The sequence below is a fragment of the Trematomus bernacchii genome, unplaced genomic scaffold (genome assembly GCF_902827165.1).
Source record: "Trematomus bernacchii unplaced genomic scaffold, fTreBer1.1, whole genome shotgun sequence".
In the NCBI taxonomy this organism is placed as follows: domain Eukaryota; kingdom Metazoa; phylum Chordata; class Actinopteri; order Perciformes; family Nototheniidae; genus Trematomus; species Trematomus bernacchii.
The window spans coordinates 6,139,578-6,151,793 of record NW_022988097.1 but is presented as its reverse complement, the minus strand read 5'-3'; the positions used below and the strand labels follow the sequence as shown (position 1 = coordinate 6,151,793).

Here is a 12,216-nt window from a genome sequence, read left to right as displayed (position 1 = left end):
CTTTCTGTTATTGTGTGTCACTCGGAGCTGCACTGCGGCCTTGTTTTTGTTTTTTTTTTACCTTAAAGTGGATTTAAAATGTCTTTTCCAAGAGCTCCTTTGAAAAGGTTCAACGAGAACGTAGGTAAGTGACGTTTACAAGCTAGTAGTCAGAAGCATGTTGGCAAATGATCCACTAAGTTATTCAACGGTAAGTAGCTTATGTTAGCTGACATGCTTAAGCAATTTAACGTTAACGGTGTTTATTGCTTAGCAAACATTAACCGGTTACACTTTGTCAGTGCGGGTTTCTGTCGTGTTTACTGACAAGTCATAATGCATGAAGTGCATGTTTAAACTAAGTAACGCTTAGTGAAGCTAACTAAGAAGAGGCGGCTAACGTTGTGATTCTGTCCGAAGGATGTGCCCCTGCACCCGGGTCATATGAGATCAAACCCGGGGAGCTTAAGGGAGTTGCTTCCTTCGACAGATCTGATCGGTTCAGACGTGTTAAGGCAGGTGGGTACATTTGATGAGAACAACACTAAAACAAAACATTACCAACAATAACGTTATGATCTAAAACCTAACTTTTTGTGTCTCCTATTTTCACCGTCCTGTGTCTCCAGCGGCTCTTCCTCCACCAACACCAACGACCAGGAGTGACTTCATGTCTCCTGTCCGTAGGACCATGTCAGTTGATGGTCTTGTAAGTTCTATTTTATTTAAGCTTGTTAATATGCCACTTAGATAGCTCCTGATTTACATATTTTCTAGTCCAACAACTGCTACTGTCATAAAACTAACCCGCTCCCATTCTTGTGAACACCTAGATGGAAGGTTCAGGTGTGAAGAAAGAGAAGCATGGCATGACCGTGGAAAGGAAGCAGCAGAAACTCCTGGAAAAAGAGGTACACTTCATCAAATCAACATTTGTGCTATAGATGTACTACTTTAGATTGTATAATTCCTGTTCCATGTCATTAAAGCATTACTGAGCAACTGGTGATACATACATGTTTTCTTTACCATTGTTCCTACTACTACAAATGTTGAAATCATAACCCTAGTTTTGTTTTCATCCAGATTCGGTCCCTGGTTCAGCAGCGAGGGGAGCAGGACCGTTGCATGCTGGCTCTGGAAGAAGACCTGAAGAAGGTGGAGGCCAAGCTGCTGGCTGCAGTCAGGGAAAAGACGGGCCTTTCTGCCAATGTTACCACCCTTGACAGACAGCTGCTTGAGCTCAAGAAAATCAATGAGTTCCTTAAAAACAAGGTGTGATTAGTTCTGATGTTTGTATTAAGTGTAATAATTAGAAATCCTGTCTTGATTAAGCCTTGATGGTAGCATCTTCAGTGCTAAAAGCATGTTTGAGTTCCTTGCTGTCTTGCATGACAAGTGTGACTGCTTTTTTAGGTTTCTGCTGACACTACAAAGAAGAGAATTATATTGCTCACAACAGAGTTGACAGAGGCCAGAAACAGTTTGGATGCTAAAAACAAGGTATCACTTACACATTCTTTAAATATTGAGTATTACAAAAATCCTCAATTGGTTTAATCACAACTGACTGCTATTCACATATACAATGCTAACGTAAAGTGTCTGTGTGGATCCAGGAGTTAAAGGTCCTGCAGATTAACACTGAAGGCCAAGTAAAGGCGCTTGAAACTGACCTGAAAGCTGCCAGGGCGACTGTCAAATCTCTGAAGGACAGGAATAAGGACTTGGGTAAGATGTAAAAGCAACAGAAAGTGTTAGTAATGAAACAAACATGGTTACATATGTAGAGGAACAAAAGTAAACAGGGGTTTTCTTCCTCACAGAGGACCTGCATCACGTGACCAAACGTCAGAACGAAGAGCTTGAGAATGAGAACGCGAGATTACATGGTGAGTTCTGTATGGCTGTTTTACTTGAAACACATGTAGTTTCTTACCCATAACTACCAGAATGTTTTTCAGCTTGCATCGAGCACATTAAAATTAGGGTTGCAAAATTCCGGGAATTTTCAAAGATGGAAACTTTCCATGGGAATTAACAGGAATTTATGGGAATAAACTGGGAATTTTCTAAATTGAAGGTTAGCTCTTCATAGGGAACTTAAATATAGTTGGGGAAAGTCCAATTTTTTAAAATTGTAACTCTTGTATAGCCTGTTCACATACTGCTGTGACAAAAAAATCCCAATTTAGGGTGAATAAAGTATATCCAATGTAATGATGCCCTTGTTGTACAACACAGGGTACAGGCAACTTCCTATTTCTGCATGTGTTTGTGGGTTTGCTTCCTAATCCTATTCTTCCCTGTTATTTTCCAGGTGTGATTCGGGAGCTAAGGGATGAGATCAGAGTTGTGGAGGGATACCTGGATACGGCCAATGACCAGATCCAGGTATCAATTGTCTTTACAAGAACAAATCTTACAAAAGTAGGCATCTTTTAGGCCTCTTTGTGATAGTCATGTTTGTGTGTTTGTAGGATCTTCGCTTGAAGCTCAGAGAGAAGACAGTGGAGAACTCTCAGTCTCAGATGGAGAAAGTAAAGTAAGCAGATGCTTCAATTGTTTATACAGTCGGATATTAACTGCAAGTCATGACACTCACTCGCCACTTCTCCCGCAGGCATCTGGAGACCGACCTAGAGCAGCGCACCATTGAGCTAGAAACCACCCAAATTGTGCTCAGAGAAAAAGAGGAGGCGGCAAATAAATTCAAGCAAGAGCTGCAGGCATCAAAGGAAGCCTTGTTGGAAGTGGAGACGAGGTTAAAGAACCAAGAGCTGGAGCTGAAGTCTTCCCATAGCTCAGTGAGTGACATGGAGGAGCAGATGCATTCTGCCGACCAAGAAGTCCAGGAGTCACACGCAACAGTTTGCCAGCAGGAGGCGGAGCTCGCCAGACTGAGAGGCGTGCTCAGGAGGACCGAGAAGGAGCTGGACGAGAGAGTGGCTCATCTGGAGCAGAGGTGTCTGTTCTCTGAGGAAGACAGAAGTATGTTCAGCCCGATCCTATTACGTTGGTAATTCAAATAAATTGAGAGGTGACATGATAAGATGTTTTAATTTTTTAGGCAAGACTCAGGAGGAGGGAATGAGGAGAGTCGAGGAATTGAAAGCAGAGCTCATCGTGCTAAAGGAAGCTAGAGAAGAGGATAAAAACAGACGGACTGCGCTCCAACAAGAACATGCTGCACTTACTGAGGAACTGACGCAAGAAAAGGTAACGCAGCGTTCTTGGAAGATTCTTATTTTTGATTCACATGATCGCCTAAGTGCAACTGACTCTTAACTCTTTTCTACAGGACCTTGTGGACTCCCTGACTGTGCTGTTGGAGCAGGAGAGGGAGGAGTCTGAGGAGCGGCTGAGGCAGCTGAAGGACGAGATGGAGGAGGTGCTGGGGGAGCTCACTCTCTTGGAGGAACAGGAGCTGAGGAGGCAGGAGATGGCGGAGAGCGGGCAGGAGGAAATCCAGAGGCTGCAGCAAGGAAACGATGAGCTGGAGAAACAGCTGAGTGACACCAGGGCACTGTTTGAGAGGTGAGCAACTATTGGCTAATATACCGATTAGATGTGTAGGCTGTGGTGGAAATTCCACAATAAATCACCTTCTGGTAAGAAATGAACAAATCTACAAGCTTCAAACCAAAGTTGTATTATTTGATAAAAAGCTTAAAGGTTTCCTATCATGCTATTTTTAGGCATATATTATGGGTCTCAGATATATAAAAATATATAAAAAACATGTCTATGACGTGTTTTGCTCAAAATACCAAACAGATCACCCATTCTAGCCATGCCTCATATCCCTCTATTTCAGCCCTGTCAGAGAAGTGCTGATTTGGGGTCCTTAGCTTAACAAATAATAGGAAGGGGAGCTAATACCTGCTCAGAATGCTACCGAGAGATTCTCAGCTAAATGCTGCCGTGATGAAATGCCATATTATGTTCAAAACCACATCAAGGATTATTTCTGAAACAGTATGGAGCTCAAATGCTTTTTCTCTTCCGGGTTTACTACAAGATGAGTTCCTTTCTTTGGTTTCTGCTCTTTTACACATGTACTCTCTCCAGTACAGGTTAGCTCTGAGTGTTAGCAATGCTTGCTAATGTAAACAAAGACCATATTATGTCCAAAACACGTCGCACATTATTTCTGATACAGCAACGTTTCTGATAGGTCCGTGGGCGTAAAGCCAGCCTACATTTCCGATATTACGTCATGTCGGCAGCAAATCTGGATCAGCTCCGTTGTACTCCTGTTTTTACAGATTTGGGTACAGAGGAAAAGAAAGAGGGTTTTGTTTTCTGACTCTTTGTGAGTTCCCTGACACACTGGGGAAACATATTTATGTATAAAAGACATCAAAAAGTGCATTTTGCATTATAGGACACCTTTTAAAGCATTTAACAGAATCAATCTTATTTCCAGCTGGAAGGGCAGGTGTTTGCAGCAGATTTTGCTACAAGATCTGACTAAGTTACCACAGAAAAACCAGCACTTCATACAGGAAAAAGGGGAAGGACTCAGCTAGGTAATTTACATTACAGGCTGTTGAAATGGTTGCCAGACGGGGGTTAAGTTTTGACATGTTAATTATAACCGGTGACATCTGTATGATAATTTGCCTGACAATGGTCACACACCCTTCTGTCTGTCGAATGCCAGAGAACAGAAGGTAACCAGTATTTTGTATTAAAGGTGTGATAAAAGACTAGGAGTGACAGCCGTAGAGAAAATCAACCCAAGGCAGAAAGTTACAGTTTACAAGTTACTTCCTCATTTGATGAGATATATATATATATATATATATATATATATATATATATATATATATATATATATATATATATATATATATATATATATATCATCAAATGAGGAAGTTTGAAATCATACTTGTACGGAGTTGGCCTTTTTTTGTTTTGCCACTGCCTGGGTATTACAATTCTGAGCCGCAAGCAGTTGGAAGTGTGTCCCAGTGCACTGAGTACAAAGTCAATTGAAACAAATAATTGACAGGTTGCCAGTCCATCACAGATCTGACCCAGCGGGTCACTTCCTATTTCTGCTGTGCCCAATTTCAAGTTTGCAAGTCCCCTTGGCACCTCATCTCTGGAAGCTGAGGGAAACCAGGGCATTGGAGGGAAAAAAGGTTTTTTGATTGTATTCGAAAGCTTAGAGCGGAGTCAGTAAAAAATACTAGGCCTGCCACTCAAAAAACATCTTTGACAACAATGACAGCATGTTCTGACAAGACATGAGAACAAATTGGGAAAAGAGAAAGGGGTATGACGTGCAAAAAGTGTCCGAAGGCCAGAAACTAACCTGGGCCGTTACATTTATACCGCATGCGCTGTAAGCACTTGGCTTTCAAGGCAATTAAAGGACGACAGTCTTTTGAGACACCCTTGCAACTATGTCTGCACCTTAAAACATATTTTCATTATCATTAATTTGTCTTTTAATTGCTGGGTTATTTAATAATTAGTAGAAATGCTAGAGCCCAGATGACTCCTTCTTGTTGTATCCATCCAGCAGTCCCAAATTCAAAGATATCGACTGTACTATCACATAACATGACAAACAAACAGAAAATTGCCCCATTTCAGAAGCTAGGAAGCAGATAATGTCTGTCATTTCTTTCTTGTAAAATTATATTGATTCTCCAAATTGTTGCATATTATTTTTCTCTCCATCGACTGTTTGATGAATGAGCCAACTGCTCCGCTTTCAAAAGCACTGTTGGACCAGTTCTCTTAAGTGTCATTATTGATCAACTTCTAGATTTTGCATTGACTTGACAGCAGGGCAAGTATTTTAGTTTTACATTGTTTTCACAAAATGTTTATCACCTTTAAACCAAGCATAAAAAGTCTGTCAATTTTAGAAAGGATCAAAATAAAAGATGTAAAATGCTAGGTTTACTATACTTGTATCAGTAAATGTACCTAATTTTAACACACAAAAACTGTTTTCTTGTCATTTTTAGTAAGGTGGTGGCTTTAAAAGAGGAACATTTAGCAGCCATCACAGAACTCCAAGAGGCGCACACAAACTCTCTGAGCAAGATGGCAGACATCGTCACAGAGCTTGAAAGGTGAGCACTCCAGTTGTCAGTATTCCTGGAATTTGTAGGTAAAATTCAGTCAATGTGTACGCTTCACAGAATGCTTCTCTACTGCTTTTCAGCGCCAGGGATGCTCTGCGGGGGGCAGAGGGAAGATGGGAAGAACTGGAAGCGGAGGTGGAGAGGGTGACGCAGCAGGTGGAGGAGATGGAGAAAGTGCTTCAACAGAAAGAGGAGGAGGTCAGCCGACTTAAGGAGGGGCTAGAGGAGCACCAGGAGCGACAGTTAGCCGAAGCAAAAGCCAGGCAGGATAATTCAAGGTATGCTTCCAATTCCCTTTGCGTAGAAATAACTGTCATTCTTTCAGTTTTGTCTATATTATCTTTTTTCCTTGACTCATTAGGAAGTTGCTGGAGGTCCAGACTTGCCTTGCACAAAAAGATGAGGAGATAAAAGCCATGGAGACGAGCCACGCCGCCCTGATCACTCAGCTACAGCAGGACATACAGCTGCAGACAAAAGAGAGAGGAGAGGCTCTGGGGCAACTAGAGGAACAGAGAGGTCAGGGTCTCCAAAATGAAAAGGAAAAAGCCCAGAAACTGGTAGAGGAGGTCCGCCAAGAGAAAGAGGAAATAATGGAACAGCTCACACAAGAAAGAGAAGAGAAGTTTGAAATTCAGATAGCTCTACAGGTGGAAAAGGAAGCATTGGAGGTTGAAAGGGAGGAGCACCAGCAGGTCAGGTCAGAGGGGCTCAGACTAAACACAGAGATTGAGAGAATAGACGAGGAAATGAAGAGTCTTCTGTCTCAAGTGGAAGTCAAAGAGCAGTCCAGGCTCGCTCTGGAAAATGAACTAAACGCGGCAGAGCAGGAGAGAACTCGCCTGGAGGAGGTCGTGCAAGGCGGCGTGAACTTCCAGGAGCAATTGGACATCATGGAGGAGAAGACCCTGACTCTGCAGCGCGAGTTGGAGGAACAGAGACAAGACAGGCGGGCTCTGCAGGAGCAGTTGGAAGTTCTGACTCAGGAGAAGGTGACGCTGCAGTGGGAGATGGAGGAGCAGCGACAGGAACTCAAGAGACAGATAACTGAAGCCCAGGAGAAAAGGTGAGGAAGTTTGGATTCTTTTTGTGTGCGCAGTTTTTAATTGTGTGGGTTTTTTGTTTTTTTACAAATGACACTTTTTAACCCTTCGTTCTCTTCTTCTCAGCTCCCAAAGTTCAGAGAATGAAAAGTGGAGGGAACAATATGAGGAGCTTTTTGCGAAAGTCAAGCCCTTCCAGGTCAGTTATAAAATAGAACATCGATTATCATCTTTTATTAAATCCGGATTAATCCATGTTTTTATACTAATTGGAATCGTCTATCTCTGCAATCCCAGCAACAGTTTAGTTAGGATGCAACCAAGAATTACACAATTGCATTTTTACTTGCTGGCTATTTTCCTAGAATAATGATTGATCAGTTAGTGTTTAAAGTTGAGAAACTGGGAAGAATTTTTTTTTCTCATCCATAGTGATTAGATTTCTGTTTTAACAGTCAAAAACCCAAAGATTTTCCCATCTAATACAATTTAAAACAGAATTGAGCCTGAAAAAGACACCATTTTCTTTCACTTTCGCGTGAGAAATTACTTAACAATTATCCAAATAGTTGCCGATTTATTTTTCTGTGTACCAACTCATTTTGGCAGCTCTACATTTGAGTGTCTTTCAGCTCATTATTTTGGTCTTACAGATTCCACTGTTTTGATTTGGTCTCACTGCTCTAATTAGCAGTGGCGTGTGCACAGCTTGTTTCATTTCCCCAAATTGGGGAGAACAACAGTTTTATTCCATGTTTTAGTTGAATTAATGTAGCGCATTAAAACCCTCTCATGTACCCACAGGAACAGCTGAACGCGTTTGCAGCCGAGCGAAACGCACTACTCAATGAAAATGGAGCGAACCAAGAGGAGTTGAACAAGTTGTCTGATGCTTACGTCTGTCTGCTGGGCCACCAGAACCAGAAGCAGAAGATCAAACATGTGATGAAGCTGAAAGACGAGAACATCGCCCTGAAGCAGGTGAGCTCTACCAGAGGAGCACTGACTGCACTCCATTCCTCATACACTTTGTCTCAATCAAAGTGCCTGTACTCTCTGAAATGTGTTTTTCTGTTTGTGCGTGTAGGAGGTCGCAAAGCTGCGGTCCCAGGTGAACCGGCAGAAGAGTGATCTGGAGCAGCTCAAGTCAAACCCCCCCGCTACTCCTCGCCGCAAGTTTGATCCCAGCAAAGCCTTCAAGCACGACAAGGAGAACATAAAAACTGAAACTCTTAAAGGTGAGTGCTAAACTGCTACACCCTGAACATATATGCGATCTTAGGAGATATGACGATATGTAATATAGTTGAATGTCACCTTAAAATATTTGTGTGAATGCCTAATTCTTTTTTTCTATTTGTCAGGAAACCATTATGCATAATGGAGCTCTTCTGCCAGACGAGAACTGACTACTATATCTAAAGTTATGGTTTAAATACTGATTTGTACGAATAATTTGTCCCATTTTGTTCTAACTGGTTTTCTTCTCAGCTGTTTTAATGCCAGACTTTTACATAGAGCCAGCAAGTTTGAAACATAATTGTAATGAGCAGATTGTACGTGTGCAGGAAAATAACGAGCAAACAGATGGCTGCAAGTAGACACATAATCCAGAGGACAATGACACAGTCAGCATTTAAATATGACATGTGAATTTCTTTTTTATTCTTTTAACTACCTTAGCATTTCTTTGGGTAGGGGTAGCAGAACAGTGAACATGTCATGCTGTATAGCTCTTGTTTTAATCTTTTCCTCTTTGTAAATAAAGAAAGAATCTAACACTCTTCTTAAACAAAAGTGTTACCGAGATTTATGAACTCCCCAAGTGTGAAAACAATATGTGTCATGTCTGTGTTGAGCCAATAGATGGCACTGTAGGACTACAGCCACAGATGGAGCCAAGCACAAGTCTATTGCACACATCCACACTATATATCTGCTACAAAGAACACAAACTCACTTCTCTGCAGAGAGGAGCCTCGGGTTATGGGTCATGAAGCTTTATTTCCTTTAGTTGATAAGACATAGCCAGCGAGTACCGTGTCCACAAATGGACTTTTTACAAGCTATGAGTCATGCTAGCTGTGGAGAGATGGGTCAGTTGCAGTAGCCCTCCAGGTGGTAAACGCTGCACGGCTTATGGCAGCACTGCTCCACGATGCCTCTCTTCACCTTCGTCTCCTTGTGGCCAGAATTAGCCCTCCGCGGCCGCTGCTCCCTTTTAGACAGGAACCCTTTTGAGAAAGATTCCATAGCCGTGTGTTAAATCCTGCTGTTCAAACCTCCAGTTCACTCAAAACCACCATTTAAACTGTTCACACTTTAATGGAGACTTAATGGCTAGGTAATCTAATCTCCCAAATCCATTCAGTCTTGTTAGCCTCCACTTCAAAACGAGAATATGACGGCGATCCCAACAGAGGCATATCATAGCTCGCACCTCTGAAGTTCACTTCGAAAACATCGATGGAATGTTTGATGCAGAACATCCAAATAATGCGTTTTGGGAATGATGTAATGATGTAATGAGGAAGCTGGGGGATCTTTGCAAGTAGCATGATTATTGGATTTGTCACATCATAGATATAACACCAAAAACCCTAGCCACAACACTGAGAATTCAAAAGAGGCCGGAGACGGGCTTTGCACACTAATGATCGGACAAATACATAGATTTAGTTTCAAGCGAGTTATTTTCTCCACTAGCTAGGATCCAAATTGGCATTCTCATTAGGCTGAGACTGAACTTTGAAAGTGGGCAGTGTCTGCTGGGACACAAAACTAGCCTTGTATGTCGGGGGCATTGTCGCACTGTTCCTCTCTGAACTCCTGCCATCAAGGGGGCCATTAGAACTTATTTTCCACAAGTTAAACAAAGCTGTTCCTGGAGTTGACTTACTGCCTTACCGAGCATCTCTTCCAGATCTCGCTTATGAGGTCGGTTTGGACTTTTAAAAAAGTGGGGCTGAACCTTCGCCATGGACAATAATCTCTTATTTTGTAATGCCATTTATAATTTGAACTCTCACACAGAATGTTGAGGTACTTGTTGTTTACTTGAGTATTTCCCTTTTTATGCTACTTGTACTTCTACTCCACTACATTCATTTTGTACCTTTAGTTACTATACAGATTTGGATTAATGAGGTTAAATATAATCAAGTCTTAAATCAGACTTTAGTTCCACCTGGAGTCAATTCACAAGCTACCCTGCAGTATACATAGTCATTCAAACTAGCTGCACCTTTACCAACACTTTCATGCATCAATAAATATGATCAAAACAAATCTAATATATTTTAATCTGAAATGGACCAATGAGTACTTTTACTTTTGGTATTTTAAGTATATTTTGATGCCAATACTTTTTTTCTACTTTTACTTGAGTAACATTTTGATTGCAGAACTTTCACTTGTAACAGAGTATTCCTACACCAGGGGTGTCCAAACTACGGCCCGGGGGCCAAATGCGGCCTGCGGACCATTTTGAATCGGTCCTCAGCAAATTAAAAAAGTATAATGAATATATGGCCCACAAATTAAAAATCTACTATTGTACTTCTTAAATATATATGTTCAAATATATAAAACAGTATTCATGTGTTAATAAACCCAATTTTCGAATAAATTCAGTCAATTAAAGTTGAAAACATTTTCTAGCAAATCTTAGTTGATAAGAAAAAAGCCCAATAACACATTTACATAACAACCTTGAAATATACCCTTCATATTTCCTCTTATGATAAGCAATTTGAGCTTCCTGTTTTAAGGGATGAGCTGCTAACTCAATAAATGAAACCCTACGGAGAGCTGTGTGTTTATTTCATCAATATCAACCATAATTTACCTCAATTTGATTGATTTTTCTATCTTATAACTTATGAGGCAATATACCTCATCTTTAGTGAGCGGCCCAGCCCTTCGTATATTTTTCTGTATGTGGCCCTCGGTGAAAAAAGTTCTTGGCCTTACCGAGCATGTCTTCCAGATCTCGCTTATGAGGTCGGTTTGGACTGTAGAAAAAGCCCAGCTCCCCACATACGAAGTAGAGGGCGTCCACCAGGTGGGAGCCGCACAGGTGGAGGGCTGGAGCACAGGACACCCCCCGAGAGTAGAGCGCCAGCAGTAGCAGCATGGACACTGCATATGGTACACTGGCCATAAGAGGCACTCCTATATAAGGGGGGAAAAAAGTACATTTGATAAAAATTGTATATGCTAGGTTCCTCCAACGGATTCAACCAATCCATCAATACTTAATACCTCGAGGACAGATGGTTGAAAGCTAAGAAGAAGAGATGTTTGATCAGACGTTTCTTAATGACACACGGGTATTATGAGCCCACTTTCTTTTAATAACTTTGGATATAGATATTTTTTTGCGATGTTCCTGTGAAATTCTGCCAGATAGCTCCAGGCTTTGAGTGTAATAATAACTCAGAGACAGCTCTGTAGGCACGCAGCAAACCAAAACTCAAAATAAGGGCTTTGAAGTGAGCAGAAAACTGAACAATTCATTATTTTATTGGAAATCAAAGGGCAGGGATGAAAGGCGGCCGAAAAGTCATTGGCTGATATTTGACTCAAATCTCTAAGTCTGACAAACTAGCTTGAGCCATAAGCGGGCAAAGTCAAATATTCAGAAAAGGGATGGGGGCGAGGATTCCATCTGGTTGACCGAGGTTGGCTTCAAGCTGTTATTCACTGTGGTGATGTCATAGTCGTAGATCTGAATCCTTACAAAAATTGGATATTTTTAAAGTTAAAATGACCCCAGGGCTGTTTGTTATCTTTTTGATCTTGCACATTTTAAAGTGTTTATGTACAAACAGTATTTTAGAGATGAGCCACCCAAGGTTTAATGTTATTTCTACACTGCTCCCTTAGAAGAAAATTGAAAACTGATTTATATTTGATACCTTTTGCTTTCCTTTTATCAAACCCAAATCTGTTACAAAATAGAAAGAATGCTTTGCCCTAAAAATGCATCACCGTGGTGAATACTGTCCTCAAGGTCACTCCACACCTGGCTCGCCGGTTTAGCGACCAAGTGCTAAAGAGTGGGAATGATCCATCTAAGATTT

At 41.3% G+C, this 12,216-nt stretch overlaps 2 protein-coding genes across 2 annotated transcripts; one reads left to right on the top strand and one right to left on the bottom strand.

Moving 5' to 3' along the window:
- Positions 1-8,923, top strand: hmmr (hyaluronan-mediated motility receptor (RHAMM)). Its single transcript, XM_034121442.1, has 20 exons — positions 1-124; positions 400-498; positions 609-688; positions 813-890; positions 1,066-1,254; positions 1,396-1,482; positions 1,599-1,710; positions 1,806-1,871; positions 2,300-2,373; positions 2,460-2,524; positions 2,603-2,970; positions 3,050-3,198; positions 3,281-3,516; positions 5,970-6,077; positions 6,170-6,367; positions 6,451-7,155; positions 7,259-7,331; positions 7,937-8,113; positions 8,220-8,370; positions 8,497-8,923. Exons 1-20 carry the CDS (start codon positions 79-81, stop codon positions 8,511-8,513), a joined length of 3,078 nt encoding a protein of 1,025 aa, XP_033977333.1. The 5' UTR covers positions 1-78; the 3' UTR covers positions 8,514-8,923.
- A 306-nt stretch (positions 8,924-9,229) lies between these two features.
- insb (preproinsulin b) lies at positions 9,230-11,294 on the bottom strand. The gene is made up of 2 exons (XM_034121396.1): positions 11,105-11,294; positions 9,230-9,366 (listed from the first exon to the last, which is right to left on the bottom strand). The coding sequence occupies exons 1-2, from the start codon at positions 11,292-11,294 to the stop codon at positions 9,230-9,232; spliced, it is 327 nt and encodes a 108-aa protein (XP_033977287.1).
- Between the last annotated feature and the right edge of the window lie 922 nt (positions 11,295-12,216).

Bases quoted from the DNA above. Each gene is read 5' to 3' on its own strand.
- hmmr (XM_034121442.1), top strand. From the start codon at position 79: ATGTCTTTTCCAAGAGCTCCTTTGAAAAGGTTCAACGAGAACGTAG. The intron at 1,872-2,299 runs GTGAGTTCTGTA...GTTATTTTCCAG, and splicing joins TGAGAACGCGAGATTACATG to GTGTGATTCGGGAGCTAAGG. The intron at 6,368-6,450 runs GTATGCTTCCAA...TTGACTCATTAG, and splicing joins GCCAGGCAGGATAATTCAAG to GAAGTTGCTGGAGGTCCAGA.
- insb (XM_034121396.1), bottom strand. From the start codon at position 11,294: ATGGCCAGTGTACCATATGCAGTGTCCATGCTGCTACTGCTGGCGCTC. The intron at 9,367-11,104 runs GTAAGGCCAAGA...CTTTCTCAAAAG, and splicing joins AGATCTGGAAGACATGCTCG to GGTTCCTGTCTAAAAGGGAG.